At 49.2% G+C, this 13,545-nt stretch overlaps 1 protein-coding gene across 3 annotated transcripts in view; it reads right to left on the bottom strand.

The window, feature by feature from the left end:
- The window catches only part of FHAD1 (forkhead associated phosphopeptide binding domain 1), a 124,507-nt gene that overhangs the window by 16,339 nt on the left and 94,623 nt on the right, over positions 1 to 13,545 (bottom strand). For all 3 annotated transcript variants that reach the window (XM_063106531.1, XM_063106532.1, XM_063106533.1), the window contains 6 exons: positions 11,618 to 11,843; positions 9,985 to 10,069; positions 7,755 to 7,861; positions 5,914 to 6,073; positions 4,701 to 4,833; positions 565 to 694 (listed from right to left, as the gene is read on the bottom strand). In XM_063106531.1, coding sequence (XP_062962601.1) covers positions 565 to 694; positions 4,701 to 4,833; positions 5,914 to 6,073; positions 7,755 to 7,861; positions 9,985 to 10,069; positions 11,618 to 11,843 — 841 coding nt within the window. The remainder of the gene's footprint in view (positions 1 to 564; positions 695 to 4,700; positions 4,834 to 5,913; positions 6,074 to 7,754; positions 7,862 to 9,984; positions 10,070 to 11,617; positions 11,844 to 13,545) is intronic.

Genomic DNA, 13,545 nt, shown 5'->3' with positions numbered 1-13,545 from the left:
TAATCCTCTACGACCTCATTTGGCAGATGAGGAAACTGAGGCCTAGAGAGGTTAAATGACTTGTCCGAGGTCACACAGCTAATATGAGTTGCAGCCACATAGGTGTCACCCCGAGGCATTGAGAGTGAACTTTGCCTAAGGTCCTTCAGCCACAGGAACGAGGATGGAACCCAGGCTTCTGGGCGCTAGCCCAGTGCCCTGCCCAACAGCAAGCTCCAAATCTTGAGAGAGCCCCCTCCCCTTTAAACAGGGCATTCTCAGAGTTTCCCCATCATTGATTCTTGGACAGGGTTAGCCCATGACAAAACCTCACCTGGCCACAGTGAAGTAAGAAAAAGGACAATATTGAGTTTTTCATGAAATCCTATTTATTTAATATCTAGGACTGCACTTCACTCTGAGGTCATGGTCTTTTTAAAAAAAAAAAATTGTTTTTGGTATTACAATATCCTTCCAGTTGTGAATTGATGGGTGTAAAAGACGGTGGTCCTGGCAGATTGGTCAGTCCCCCAAATGAACCCCACAGTCTGGGGTCCACGGCTCTGACTGTGAAGAGGAACTTACTTGACGAGCAGGCCTTCTCGAGTTCTTTAATTCGTGCTCGAAGTTCAGACAGGGCCTTTTTCTGACGCTGGATGACCTCCTCATGTCGGGACCCCTTGCACTTGGCCCCCAGGTCGCTGAAGGATTGCTCCTGTGGGCAGAATGGTGCATATAGCAGCTTGATTAAGGATCTGAATATTTCTCTTATATTCACAGAAACATGAACAATTCATGCTCAGCAGGAACGCAGTCGCTTAGCACCTTTGGAAAATATCATAAGGGCTTCAGCAGAGAAGGAATTTAAATTTTTCATCTCAAATATCAAGTCACATCTAGGAAGATTTCCAACTTTCCTACCTACTTAGGATCACTATAAATAAAAGATGTCCTCTATGTTCTCTTTGCAACATTTAATTTATTTTTCTTCTAATATTCTTCTATGCCTGGGTTTCCATTTATTGCCATTCTGGTCTTGGTTCTGAACAATCACAGCAAATTCTACTCCTAGAGGGGCATTTTTAGATGAGAACACATGATTCTTGCTTTTTAACTGGTAGTAATGGCGATTGTCTAAAATTGCTAGTGGGAATTTGATGGACTGGCTCTTTCTTGGTTGGTCTGGAGAAAGGAGAAACTTCCTCTGAGACTTCGGAGGAAGTCCAAAGGCTGTTCGGAGCCTCTAGAACAGCACTGTCCAATGGAACTTGTGCGGTGATGGAAATGTTCTATACCTGCACTGTCTAATGTGGTAGCCCCTGGCCACATGTGGGTCATATTGGACAGCTCAGGGCTAGAGCTGGGTTTACGAAGGGCACAGACAAGGAAAGGTCTTCTTCATCTTTTAAGGGTCATGCACCTGTTTAAGATGTGGAAGAACGCAGAGCTCTTTCCTCCAGAAAAATTCACACACCCACAAAAAGTGACATGCAACTTCTAGAGGTTCAAGGTCCCCCTGAAGTCCAGTCATGGACAGAGTTAAACAACACTGCTCTAGGGTAATCAGTTCATTTATTTACTCATCCATCCATCCATTCATTCATTCTACCCAGATTTACTAGGCACCTCTACGTGCCAAGCCTTGTTCTAGGTTCTGGGGATTCAGCAGGACTGAAACCAGCAATATCCTTGCTGCCACGGGTTTTGCATCCTAATGTGGGAGATGGACAATAAGAAGGTAAGTAGGGAAAACATATGGTGAACAGTGATAAATGCTAAAGAGAAAATTAAGTGCGAAAATGGATTGGGTGGTTGGAATGAATTTTAGTCGCAGATAGAGCTGCTAGAGAGGGCCTCAGTCAAACTGGCAAGGAAGGGAAAAAATTGACAATCTGGTTCTTTTATAACAATTTCTAAAATAATTTTGGTTCACTTCATCTGCATTTCTCTCTCTCTCTCTGAGTGTAGATATAGCTAGATATAAAAGATAATATATGGTATGAAGTGAACCAAAATTATTAAAAAAGTTTTCTATCTTTCGCATTGACTACATGCCAGATACTGTTTTTGGCACTGGATGACACCAGGGACCAGGCAGACAACCCTGGACCTCATTTCTATGGGGCACACAGATGACAGACAAATGTCACAGTCCAGAGAGGGACACATGCTACCGGGAAAACAAAGCAGAGGAGAGGAAGAGAGACGTCTGCTCGTTCTTTTTCCTTTGATGACTCAAGTGTGTAATAAAGGCGTGTATGACGTGTCAGGCCCTGTGCCAGCCACCCTGGCCACCGGGGGTACGAGGCCCATGGCTCCTTCAGGGAGCTCAACAGTGCAATCTGAGGCCATCCACGGAGTGTCCCTCACCTCCCCGGGTCCACACCACTCGCTCCTGCATTTCCTTCAGGCTCTGCTCCAAGTCTCCTGCAGAGGCCTCTGTGACCACCTGATCCGAATGAGCCCCCACACCCAACGTGTTACATTTTGCTCTGTACTGACTTGTTTATTATCTCTCCCCTCCCAGAACGTGGGCTCCATGAGAGCAAAGTCTTTGTCTCCTTTGGAGACTGTGCGATTCCTAGGACCTAGCCCTGTGCTTGAGCACAGCAGGCGCTCAATAAATATGAAGGCCGAATGAACTGAGGTCAGAAGCAGGAGCTGTATGGAGCTTGTCCCAGCTGGAAGCTCAGCACCTGAGAGAGGGGGTGCTCCACCCCAGGCTGCTTGTCCTCGGACCCTGGCTCCAGCCTGCTACGGACTGCACGGCTGGTCACTCCCACATATGGCCTTTTGGGAGTAAACTACCCGAAATGTTCTCTCTCTCTCTCTCTCTGTATAGAAGGCAGGAAACACTGACTTTTGGGGGTCAAGGGTGGCCACAGCAGCGAGGCTCTGTGACAGCCCTCCCTTGGCCCAAGAGTAAGCTGGAGCTCCATGTGACCCTTCCTCATGGCTCTTCTGGGAATTTATCTATTTAGAGAGGATGAGAGATTCTTTCTCATACAGCTGTTAAGCCCTCTGACCCACTCTGGCGTAGGAAGGACATGGCCTGAGTAAGGAAAACCGCTTGGAGCAGGAACAAATACTTCTTTCCTTTTATCTTGCAGCCTCCCTCCCCAGCCCTCAGCTACTCCCGCCTCGTGGTAGAAACTAAAAACCACCGGCGTTCAACAGTCCATCCAACAAACATCGGCAGAATCCAGGGGAGTCTGTGCGTCCTCCCCTGTCCCTGGCATCCAGCAGGCACTCAGTGGTTGTTGAGTGAATGAATGAATATGGGTTGGGTCCTGCTCTAACAGCTTGGGATTCCAACAGGAGGGACACTTCCTCCCTGCCCCACGGAGCTTCTGGCCGCAGGGACGTTGCAGACCCCCTCCCGGTCACCCTGAGAACAAGGAGACACTTCTGTTAAAGTGCTGTGTACAGCAGTCGGTGCCCAGGACAGCTGGCCGGACCTTGAGCCCTTTGGTTCAAGCTGTCTGTGGCCCCAGCTCGCTGCCGTCTGGCAGGGGAAAGTCGTCTTTGAGAAAACAGGAAGGCAAGCTGACACATTTGGCCCTGTTTCCAAGTGAAAATTCAAAGCCTATTACCGGAATGCCCTGCTCTCTAGTTTCATAAAGCCAAGGGAAGAGGATACTCCCGGACTCCAGGAAACCTGGGGCCTCGAGGAATCACTGAGCCCCACCACCAGCCTACTATGGAGTATCACAAACACAGCCACAGGGACAGAGCGCGTGTGCCAGCCTCGAGGACAGCCTCATGAAGACGTGCAGCTGGGACTTCCAGGCATGCGAGGCTTCTGGGCAGGCACACAGAAGTGAGCAAGAGACAGCATGGACCATTCATTGAGCTGTCCTTTGGGAAGGCAGTCTGGTCCTATTAAGCACAATTCAGGAAGTCCTTTGGACCCAGGATTTCACATCTAGGAATTTGTTCTACATACGTACACGTATATGAACTACAGCATTGAGGGAAAGGAGAAATAACCTAAATGTTCATTAACGGGGGCTGGTTGGATAAAAGGGACACAATATAATTCTGTGCAGTCATTTAAAAGAATGGGGCAGATTATTATTTATTAATTATTATTTTTATTTTTTATCTTTGGCTGCTGGCCGGTACAGGATCTTTATATACTAACTTGAAAAGATACCCATTAAGTAGTGTCATGTGAAAAAAAAAGCTGCAGAATGCTCATGGTTTGATATCATTAGCAAAATAGTTATCTGTTATATCAATATCTGTATGTATGGGTTTGTATGTGTTTGTCTCTGTGTGTTTGTTCGTGTGTGTCTAAACAAAATTTATTTCTTAACCACCCCATCAGGTGAGAACGGTCATTACTCCCAGACTGAGGAACTGGTGCACAGTGACCTCCCTGAGGTCATAGAGTTTCTAAGTGGAAGAGTTGGGATTAGAACCCAGGCAGAGTGGATCCAAGCCTGACCTTCAACCACTGCACATTCATGACCGTGTGAAGATATGGTGGCCTCTTCGAGGTAAATATCTGATGCCACACACGTCAAACTGTTGACAGCTGTAACCTCTGGTGACTGTGATCAGAGAGGCAGGATTCTGTGTTTTATTTTAAACATTTCATATAAGCAACCAATAATTTTGGTACTTAGAATGAAAATATTTTCAAAAGGAAAGAAAGCCACCCAATGGCTCTTCCTTAGCATGTCCTTCCAGCTTCCCAGGACTAGGCAGGTACCCACCTCTTGGCTGCTGGAGAAAGTATCAGTGTGGATTGGTTCTATCTGCACTGAGATGTCACACATCTGGGTCTTATTCCTGGGCTTCTGTTCCTTCTCTACATTCAGCTGAAGTTTGTGTTTCTCTTGGGAAGCTCTAGGGCAGAGAAGAGGAGTCACTGGCCAGTGGGATGGCACGGGGTTCTGGGAACCACAAGTTACTTTTGTACTCGTTGGCAGACAAGGAAATGGAGCTCTGTTTTTCTAGGAAACTGTATTATTTGAGACTTCAAGCATCTTGCCCTCAGATTTCTAGAGAATTTAATTTCAGGGGACTTACAGAAGGGCGGTCAGGGCAGCAGTGGGCACCTGCCCTCACTTTTTACACTGGGCCTGTGGACACCTGCTGTGGCATTATAGGGACGTTTACTGCATGTCTGCTACTTCTAACACCTTGTATGTATTAACCTTTCTATTTCTTGTAATAATCCCTTGAGCTAGGTACTCTCCTTGCCCCACTTTACAGACAAGTAAAGAGACACAAAGCGATGTGCCTGTGGCCACTGAGCATCTGGCTTTGGCACCAGACAGCCTGGACCTGGAGGCTGTTCTTTAAACCACTGTGTGAATCTGCACTAGCTGTGAGCCACGAGGCACACAAAGTTACAGGATATACACAAGATATCAATCTCACTCAAACTTTTTTTGGGAAAACATTACTCATGTCAAAATATGGATAAGCTATGGACAAAAAGGCAAACTCATGTATTTTTTAGATTATGGGACAGTCATGATATTTTATATTTATATTAAGCTGACTCCTCTGGCTTATTCATTTGTTTCATAAATATTAGGTACCCTTATGTGCCAGGCACTGTGTTAGTGCTGGAAAGTCAACAGAAGGGGAAGGCAGGCAGTTAAATGGGCAATTATTGCCTTGCTGTGTGATAAGTGGCAGGTTAGACAGAGTGCAGGGGCTGAGGGACCCCAAGCAGAGCAGGAGCCCTTGGCTGTGTTTGGCGAGAGTGCGTGAGAGAGGGCTTCCTGGAGGAAGTGACATTTAAGCTGAGACCTGTCATTTGGAAAATTGGGCAGGAATATTTGAGAAGCACAGAACTAAGCAAAGCCCTGTCTCAATGGATGAGGCTATGATGCAAACACATATCACTCATTCATTCGTTCAACTCTGCAACCAGCACTTCCTGAGCCCTGGCTTGTGAGGACCCCTCCTACACACCTGAGGGCCTCCTTGAGGACCTTCAGCTCCTTGTCCTTCTTTTCTATCAGGCCGCTCGTCTGTGCCATCTTCTCCTTGAGCACACTCAGCTCTCTGCTCTGTTGCTGGACCAGCGCCATGTTCTGCTCCAGTTCTATCTTCTGCTTCTCATTAAGCTCCCCTGGGGGTGACATGAAAGCCAGTGAGGGGGCTCCCACCTCAGGTGTCTGCTATGGCCACAGCAGATCTGCTGAGCCTACAAGAAGCACAAGGCAGGTCCGCCTCTGGGAATTCCCAGAGGGCCTTAGTAACTGCCAGCAGGTCTGCTTGCGCCTTAGCGAATGAGTGGCGGCACAGCACACGCCCGCCCGTGTCTTCTAGCAGAGCTGACTATGGGAGTGCGCTCCCACCTCGCCCCAGCATTGCACCAGCAGATGCTATCAGGGCCCCATCGGCATCCCTTTGGCAATTTAGGGCACTCCAGCTGATGTTCACCTGCCTGCTCTGTGTCGTTTTGCCTAAGGGCATTCTAAGGCCTCTGGAGACTCCTTGGCTTAATTGCCAGGTGCCACAACCTCCACCAAGGACTGGTGCAGACAGAAGTCCACATCCCAGCCCCCTCCCCACTCAGATGGGGTAGCCTGGAGGCATGTGGTCTACCCTGTTCCTGGCATTCCCCAGCAGGGTGAAGCTCCGGTTGACCTCTGTACCTGCTTGATTGACAACGCACCCTGTCTCACTTCCTACTCTGCTGCTACTGTTTCCTGGGATTACCTCTCCAATAAACTGCCTGAATGGAATTCTGGTCTTAGGGTCTGCTTCTCGGGGAACCCAAATTAAGACACCTCCGTTACCTTGAATCTTCATAGCAACCCTGTTAATAGTAAGATTGACATCCCCACTTCACAGATGTGGAAACTGAGGCTCAGAGAGGTAAAGGGACTTGCTAGGGTCATGCAGCTAATAATGAGCAGATCTAGAATTGGGTTTGACGTCTCTGGATTCTAGAACTGGATGAACATTGTTGCCTCTAGTCTATGCTTTCTCATAACTTACTATGGAAAAGTCACTCTGAAAAATTCAGCCACGAATGCCTCGGGGGTATTAACAGGAACAGCCACTGAAGGTTTGGGGATGTACAGGTTGAAATGGGAACAAGACAAGATCAGCATTTTTCTCCCCCCTTCCATCTCCCCAACGCTGGTTCTATCTCCCGACTGCTGCCTGCCTGTGCCTTTTGGCTTGATGGAGACTAGGGACGGGGAAGAGAAGACGGCTGTAAGAAGCAAGAGGGCAGCAGAAATAAAAGGACAGAAGAAGAAGAATGAAGTAGGAATATGAAGCCAGAGCTGCTTGTGCCTGTCCAGAAGAGCATAGGACTTGGGGATATTTCACCCCACTGTAGCTGGCCACTGATGTCCACGTCAACCCTTGGAAGTAACTGTGCTGCCTGCATTTTGCATCAGAGGAAGAGGAGACCAGGAGAGGCCACCTTACTCTAGGTCCCAAAGCTCATGAGTACTAGGGCTTCTGTAAATGCCTGCCCCGAAGTGCCCTACAATAGCCCCCAAGGGAGGCAAATTCCCTGTGGTAAAAGAAAATTCGCCCCCCAAAAGAAAGCTGCATTTCAATGCAGAGGTGCAAAGTCCTCTGGGGCATGTTGCCTGTGGCCCCTTGGGGTTGCTGAGTGGGAATCAGCACCATGTCCAGCATATGCTTTTGCTGACTGAGGGACAGGTGCTGGAACAGCACGGGAAGCGGGTCGATGGGATTTTTCACGCCAAATTTCCCAACTCTTACTCCCCATCTCCTTCCTTTCTTAAGTGGGTCAGATGTGAAGCGACACAGGAAATTGTTCAAACCTCTCAAATCTGACATGCGGCTGTGGGCTTCGGTAAGGTCTTTCCTCAACCTCATGATGACCTCCTGCTGAGACAGGATTTCCTTCTGAGCACTCAGTAAGTCCTCTCTGAAATTCACAAAAACAGGCAAAATCAGTTCAACTCCACCTCCATGGTGTCTCCCGGGTGCTTGGAAGGGCCAAGTACAAATGCGAAATGATGCCAGTCACGGTCCACGATATGCTAATTACAGCACGGGGATGGGCTGTCTTTAAACATCCCGCAACAAAAATTCACTTGATGTTCCTTCATTTAAAAAAATACACCAAGATAGAAGAAAGGATGTGGCTGGGTTTGGCAGGAGGCTGAAATATGCCTTGCATGGGGTGACACCCCTTCTCGCTCCATCTTCAGCATGAATGGATATGCTTGTGGGCTCCTGATGGTGGAAGGAAAGGGAAGACTGTTTTCTGGGGTTCAGGGATTCCCTGAGGACAGCGAAAGAGAGAGAGAGGAAGACACGTGGCTTCTGTTCTCACACCAGCTCGTTTGAGAGCCTGCTGGAGAGAGGTAGGCCAGAAGGGAATGAATGGTGTTCATGGGAGAGCTGGTGGAAGGGTGGGCTCTGGGGCCCAGACAACCAACGGGGGCAAAGGATGAGGACAGGACAGATTCCCCTCGCCCATGACCCAGAGGGCATGACCCCTGTGGCACCTTGAGGCTCAGGGTGGTTGACAGGGAGGACGGCTATGCCCAGTGGGCAGCGAAGGGTGCCAGCAGTTATGGCAGGGTCGGGCGCCTTGATGGGGTTAAGCTGGATGAACCCGGATGCATTTCTGAGCAAGTGGGGGAAACCTCAGCTGTGGGGCAAGATGTTTTATGTGTGTGTGTGTGTGTGTTGGGGGGAGGAGGAAGTGTGGCCACGGTCTTGCCCAATCAGAAGGGGGTTAAGAGCTTCAGTGTTGGGGCAGGTATTAATGTCAACTCATTCGAGTTCACAGACTTTTGAAATCCAGGATCTTCTCATGTAGACATGTGAAGGTAGAGTATTTGAAGATGTGTTTATTATGAAATAAAGCAAAATACTGGCAGGTTGCATGTCAAGAAAAAGATTGGTGACCACTGGAATGAAAATGAAAATAACTATATGCATATTACATAGATACATATCATAGTAGTAATACATATAATATGTGTGTGTGTGTGTGTGTGTGTGTGTATATATATATATATATTTTTTTTTTTTCTGTGTGTGTGTGTCTCCTTGGCTATAAGCATAACTCTTCCAACTTGATGGTGACACTTTAGAACTCAGATGGCCGGACACAAGCCAATGAAGTGGACCAGAGAAGAGCAACGTGGTACTGATTCTTCCCCAAGTCGTGGCTACTACCGTCTCTAGAGAGAGTTCTAACAGGAGAAGGAGTCAGAAATTTTTCAAAATGTGGGGGCTGGGTATCTTTGTCTTTTTGGGGGTTAAAAACCCTGTGACATCAGACTTTGGTAACTGGAACTTGGAGCAAGAGTCAGGCGGGTGCTTTGTCTTCCGTGAGAAACTTTCTGAAAACTTTCTTGGCATCACATCAGTGGCTCTCGTTTACATGCTGCTTTGCAGTGGCTTTCTGGATCTTTCCCGCCCATACGTTTTGTTTCTCTGAAAACTGTCAGTGCCTTGAGGCTCAAGTCATAGGACTCATTGACTTTCAGGGTTGTAAGCGTTGAGGTCATTTAATTAGGGTCACTTAGTCCAACCCCCTAACTGTTAACCTTTTCCAGGACCCCACCCACCAAGTGGCCTCCACTGTTTGTGACCTCCACTGTTTGTGACCTCCACTGTTTGTGACCTCCACTGTCTACTTAGAATATCTAGGAACGGGCTTGCCGCTAGCAGGCACTCTGGAAAATAGCTAATAATAGTACCAGCTGGCATTTACTAAGCTCCAGGCACATACATCCTTATTTCACAGATGAGGAAGCCAAGGCCCAGCGAGGTGGTGTGACTCGCCCAGGGTCACACAACGAGCAAGTGTTGAGTCGGGATCTGAATGAAGGTCTACTTGGGTCTTTCCACGATACCATCCTGACTCACTGCAGGAGTCTAGAAATTTAAGCAACTTTGAGAAGACCCTGGATCAACTCTTTCTTTCAAGTTCTGACAACGTGGTCGGAGGTAGGGTTTTTTGCTGGTTTGTCTGTGCTCACTTGGTGCCAGTGTGGCTGGTCTGGCACTTACACACCCACGGGTACTCACATCAAGTGGTCGCACGCCATCTCTTTGGCACTACTCTCCGACGGAGGAGCCACTGGAGGGTCTTGCGGCATTTCCTCCTTTTGAGCTGCATCAGAGGGACACACAAACGTTATTACAGTCCTCATGCAATGGATGCTATCCTTCCCCTGTGCTTATAAACACACCTGTGTCTTTCGCAACTTATAAACCCTCCCTACACCTGCAGCCCTCTCCACCCATGAGACCTGTCACCTGTTCTGTGTCACAGGCTGGGGGCTCTCTCCATGTGTGAGGCCCCAGAATCTCCCTGTCTACTCCATATGGCAGGGATCAGCAACTCCATTTATAGACAAGGAAACGGGCATCTGGGTGACCCTGCTTGCGACCACTCTGCTAAGCTGGTGAGAGGTGCAACCTTAGCCGCTGGTTACACCGCCTGCCTTCTTTCTGCTTTCTGCCCAGACAAGAGTCTTGGAAGAGGAACCTACGTTCAGTGCCTTCCTGTCCTCACCGCCCACTCCCTTCGCAGCCCACCGCCTCTGGTTTCCATTCTCACTGCTCAGTCACACACCTGCTCACTCGTTTATTCCTTTGACACACACTTACGGGAGGCACGCGTTATGGCAGGCACTGATCTAAGTGTGGGGGTGACAAGTGTGTTGTCACCATTCAGGCCCCAGCTCCAACATCCTCCCTCTGACCTGGACTCTGGATTAGGAAACATAGCCCTGTTCCAGGCCCTTGCCCTGGGGCCCTGTTCATCCCAGATCACCTGTTGGGGCAATCATTTGGTTCCCAGGGATAATAACTGAGTTGTCCGTCACTGAGTCCCCAGTGCTGAAGTGAGACTGGAACATAACAGATGCTCCACTAACAGTGTTGAGTGAATGAGTGCTGAGGTCAGCCCTGACAGCTTGCCAGCTGGTGACTAGGACCATGTTTCTCAACCAGGACTGAGTTTGCCTCTAGGGGACATTTAGCAATGTCTGTAGACATTTTTGTTTGTGGGGTGGGGGTGTTCCTGGCATCTAGCAGGTGAAGGCCAGGGATGCTGCTGAACACCTTACAAGGCACAGCTCTCGACAACAAAGACTTATCCAGTCCCAAATGTCAATGGTGCCAAGTTGGAGAAACCCAGGCCTGAGGCCTCTGCTTGCAGAACTCTTCTCCAAGAGCTCAGTGTTTGCAATAAGGCAGTCATTGTGGTTATTTAGGGTGAATAAGTGCTCACAACTCTTGAGTTCTTTTTTTAGCCTCTTTTGGGTTTATTTTTTAAGAGGCAAATCCTGGCTGCTTATCAAAGTGCATTAGTCAAGTCGCAAATGGCTGATGGCAGAGAGAAACCTTTGAAAAGTCCCTGCACGAGACGTTTTCATGTGGAAAAGATGACTCCACTTCATGCTGCACGCGACGCCCTAACAGCCCTGGCAGCCCGTGCGTCTCACCGGCTCACTAGGTCGGGACAAAGGATGTCCCAATTCATTGTCGTCACTTCTGTTCAACCTGGGCCTTGGGTTGTGTAACAAGAAGAGAAGCAGCCTCCAGAGGATGAATGTGCTTTAACTGAAGCATGGCCTTTTTCTTACTGGGACCCACAGGATAATCAGAACCTGCCCCCCACACAAAGCTTTCCTTGGCCTCCCTTGGGACCTGCCTGGGTCATTGTCCTTCAAAGTCGCGATCTCTCCTTCTATCCTCTTATGGTGTTGAGTCACTTTTTGGAGTCTTTCCTCTAGACTCACAATCGTCTGCGAGTGCTGTTTGACTTGCTCCTTGTATTCCATGATTTCTTCTTCAAATCCATGTTTCTGTGACTCCCGCTCGTCCTGGAGGGCCTTCATCACCTGCTGTTGCAGCATTATCCGCTCCTCCATCATGACCTGGGAAGACAGAGCAAGGATCGATGTGGTCTAGGGGCCGGATAGGACGACGACAGCAGGTGCCAGCCTCAGGGCCTCCACGTGTGCTGCTCCCGCTGCCCGCACGCTCCCTCCCCAGCTCCCCGCGACACCTTTGCCTCTCTCAGGTCTCAGCTCCGACGTCACCTCCTCAGAGAGGCCCTCCCTGACCACCTATGGGGAGCAGCCGGAGACACCGTCTATTCCATCACCTATTTTCCCTGAGGCCTTCATGCCACCTGGATCCATCTCGCTTCTTTGTTCCCGACCCCCACTAGAACGTAAACGCCACGACAGCAGAAACTTGTCTTTTCTTATTTACTGCCACGCCCGGAGCATCTGGACCTACGTGTGTGATAATTATCTGTTCACTTAAAGAATGAACACTTTCATAAGAAAAAAGTGAACAAATTTGCATTTCTTAAAACCAAAAATTATCCCCATGGCAGATGGGACCCATTCCCCGTGACCACCCTCTCCTTCCTGCGGCTCTTCCTGGGGCTTCCAGGCCAGCGCTGCCCCCTCCTGTCCCTCTTGATTCTCCAGCCTCCCCCTCTCTGGCCCCCGAATGACGTCGCATTCCTGCTTGCTCTCCCTGGTGGATGTGCTGGGCCTTGGCCTCTGACCTCCTCCTGACGTGTAAATCCTCTCCCTGAGACACACGTGCCCACTATTTCACTAACCTGCCGGCAGGGCTGTCTTCCAAATGAGACTCTCGTTTTCTCCCCCAAATCTTCTATAGCACTAGAAGCTGGGGGAGCTTTTGAACTTTGATACCCTACTTTCTCACCTTGCCTCATCTTCTCCAAGACAGAGTCCCCCTGACAAGAGGCCTCCCTGCACCCTGGGCCTCCACATTCCCATCGGTATGCCATCCATGTGCCACCATGACCCTAGGTGCCCTGGCTTAAACTTGCCAGGCTTCTCTGGCACCTCCCTCTCCTTGGCACTCATGTCCTGAGAGCCAGTTACCAAGTCCTGCCATTGTAACCCTCTCTGCAGCAACTCCCTCCTTCCCACTCTCTGCCTACCCACCACTGAGTGTCCTGGTCCTTAGGATTCTGGACTGCAGCAACAGCCACCATGTGCCACACCCTGAGCTGGTCTCTCCAACCCCAGTCCCTCTCTCAGATTTCCTTCCTGCACTTCTGGCAGATGAATCTTCATTACCTCCTTGCCCGCAGACCTGTCAGTTCATGCATGGATGTCAGACTGAATGCATATCGAGCCCTGATTGTGGAGGCCACAAATACCAAGCTAAAGCCTTCCAACAGTGTCATAAAGTCTGTGGAACAGTCACTGACCACTAAATTCTGTGGCTACTCGGTCCTTCTCCCTGGCCCCGTTAGGAGTCTGCGTTACACCTTACAGCCCTGGAGACAGGGCATGACAGCCTGTGTGTGCCTTTCATTCTAAGCCAATGCTTCGCAGCAGGGGGTGATTTTGTCCTCTAAGGGACATCTGCCAATATCTGAAGACATTTTTGGTTATCACAACTGAGGGGAGGGGGCCACTAGCATCTATTGGGTAGAGACCAGGGATGATGCTAAAGCGCCTCCAATGCACAGGACAGCCACCAACAAGAGAGTTATTTGCCCCAGGATGTCAGCAGTGCTGGGGCTGAGCAGCCCTGGTGGAAATCGCACATTCTCATGGCATTGTAATCTGTTAGGGGGAACATTCT

Source organism: Cynocephalus volans, chromosome 8, assembly GCF_027409185.1.
Source record: "Cynocephalus volans isolate mCynVol1 chromosome 8, mCynVol1.pri, whole genome shotgun sequence".
In the NCBI taxonomy this organism is placed as follows: Eukaryota; Metazoa; Chordata; class Mammalia; order Dermoptera; family Cynocephalidae; genus Cynocephalus; species Cynocephalus volans.
This window is presented reverse-complemented; position numbering and strand designations above follow the sequence as displayed.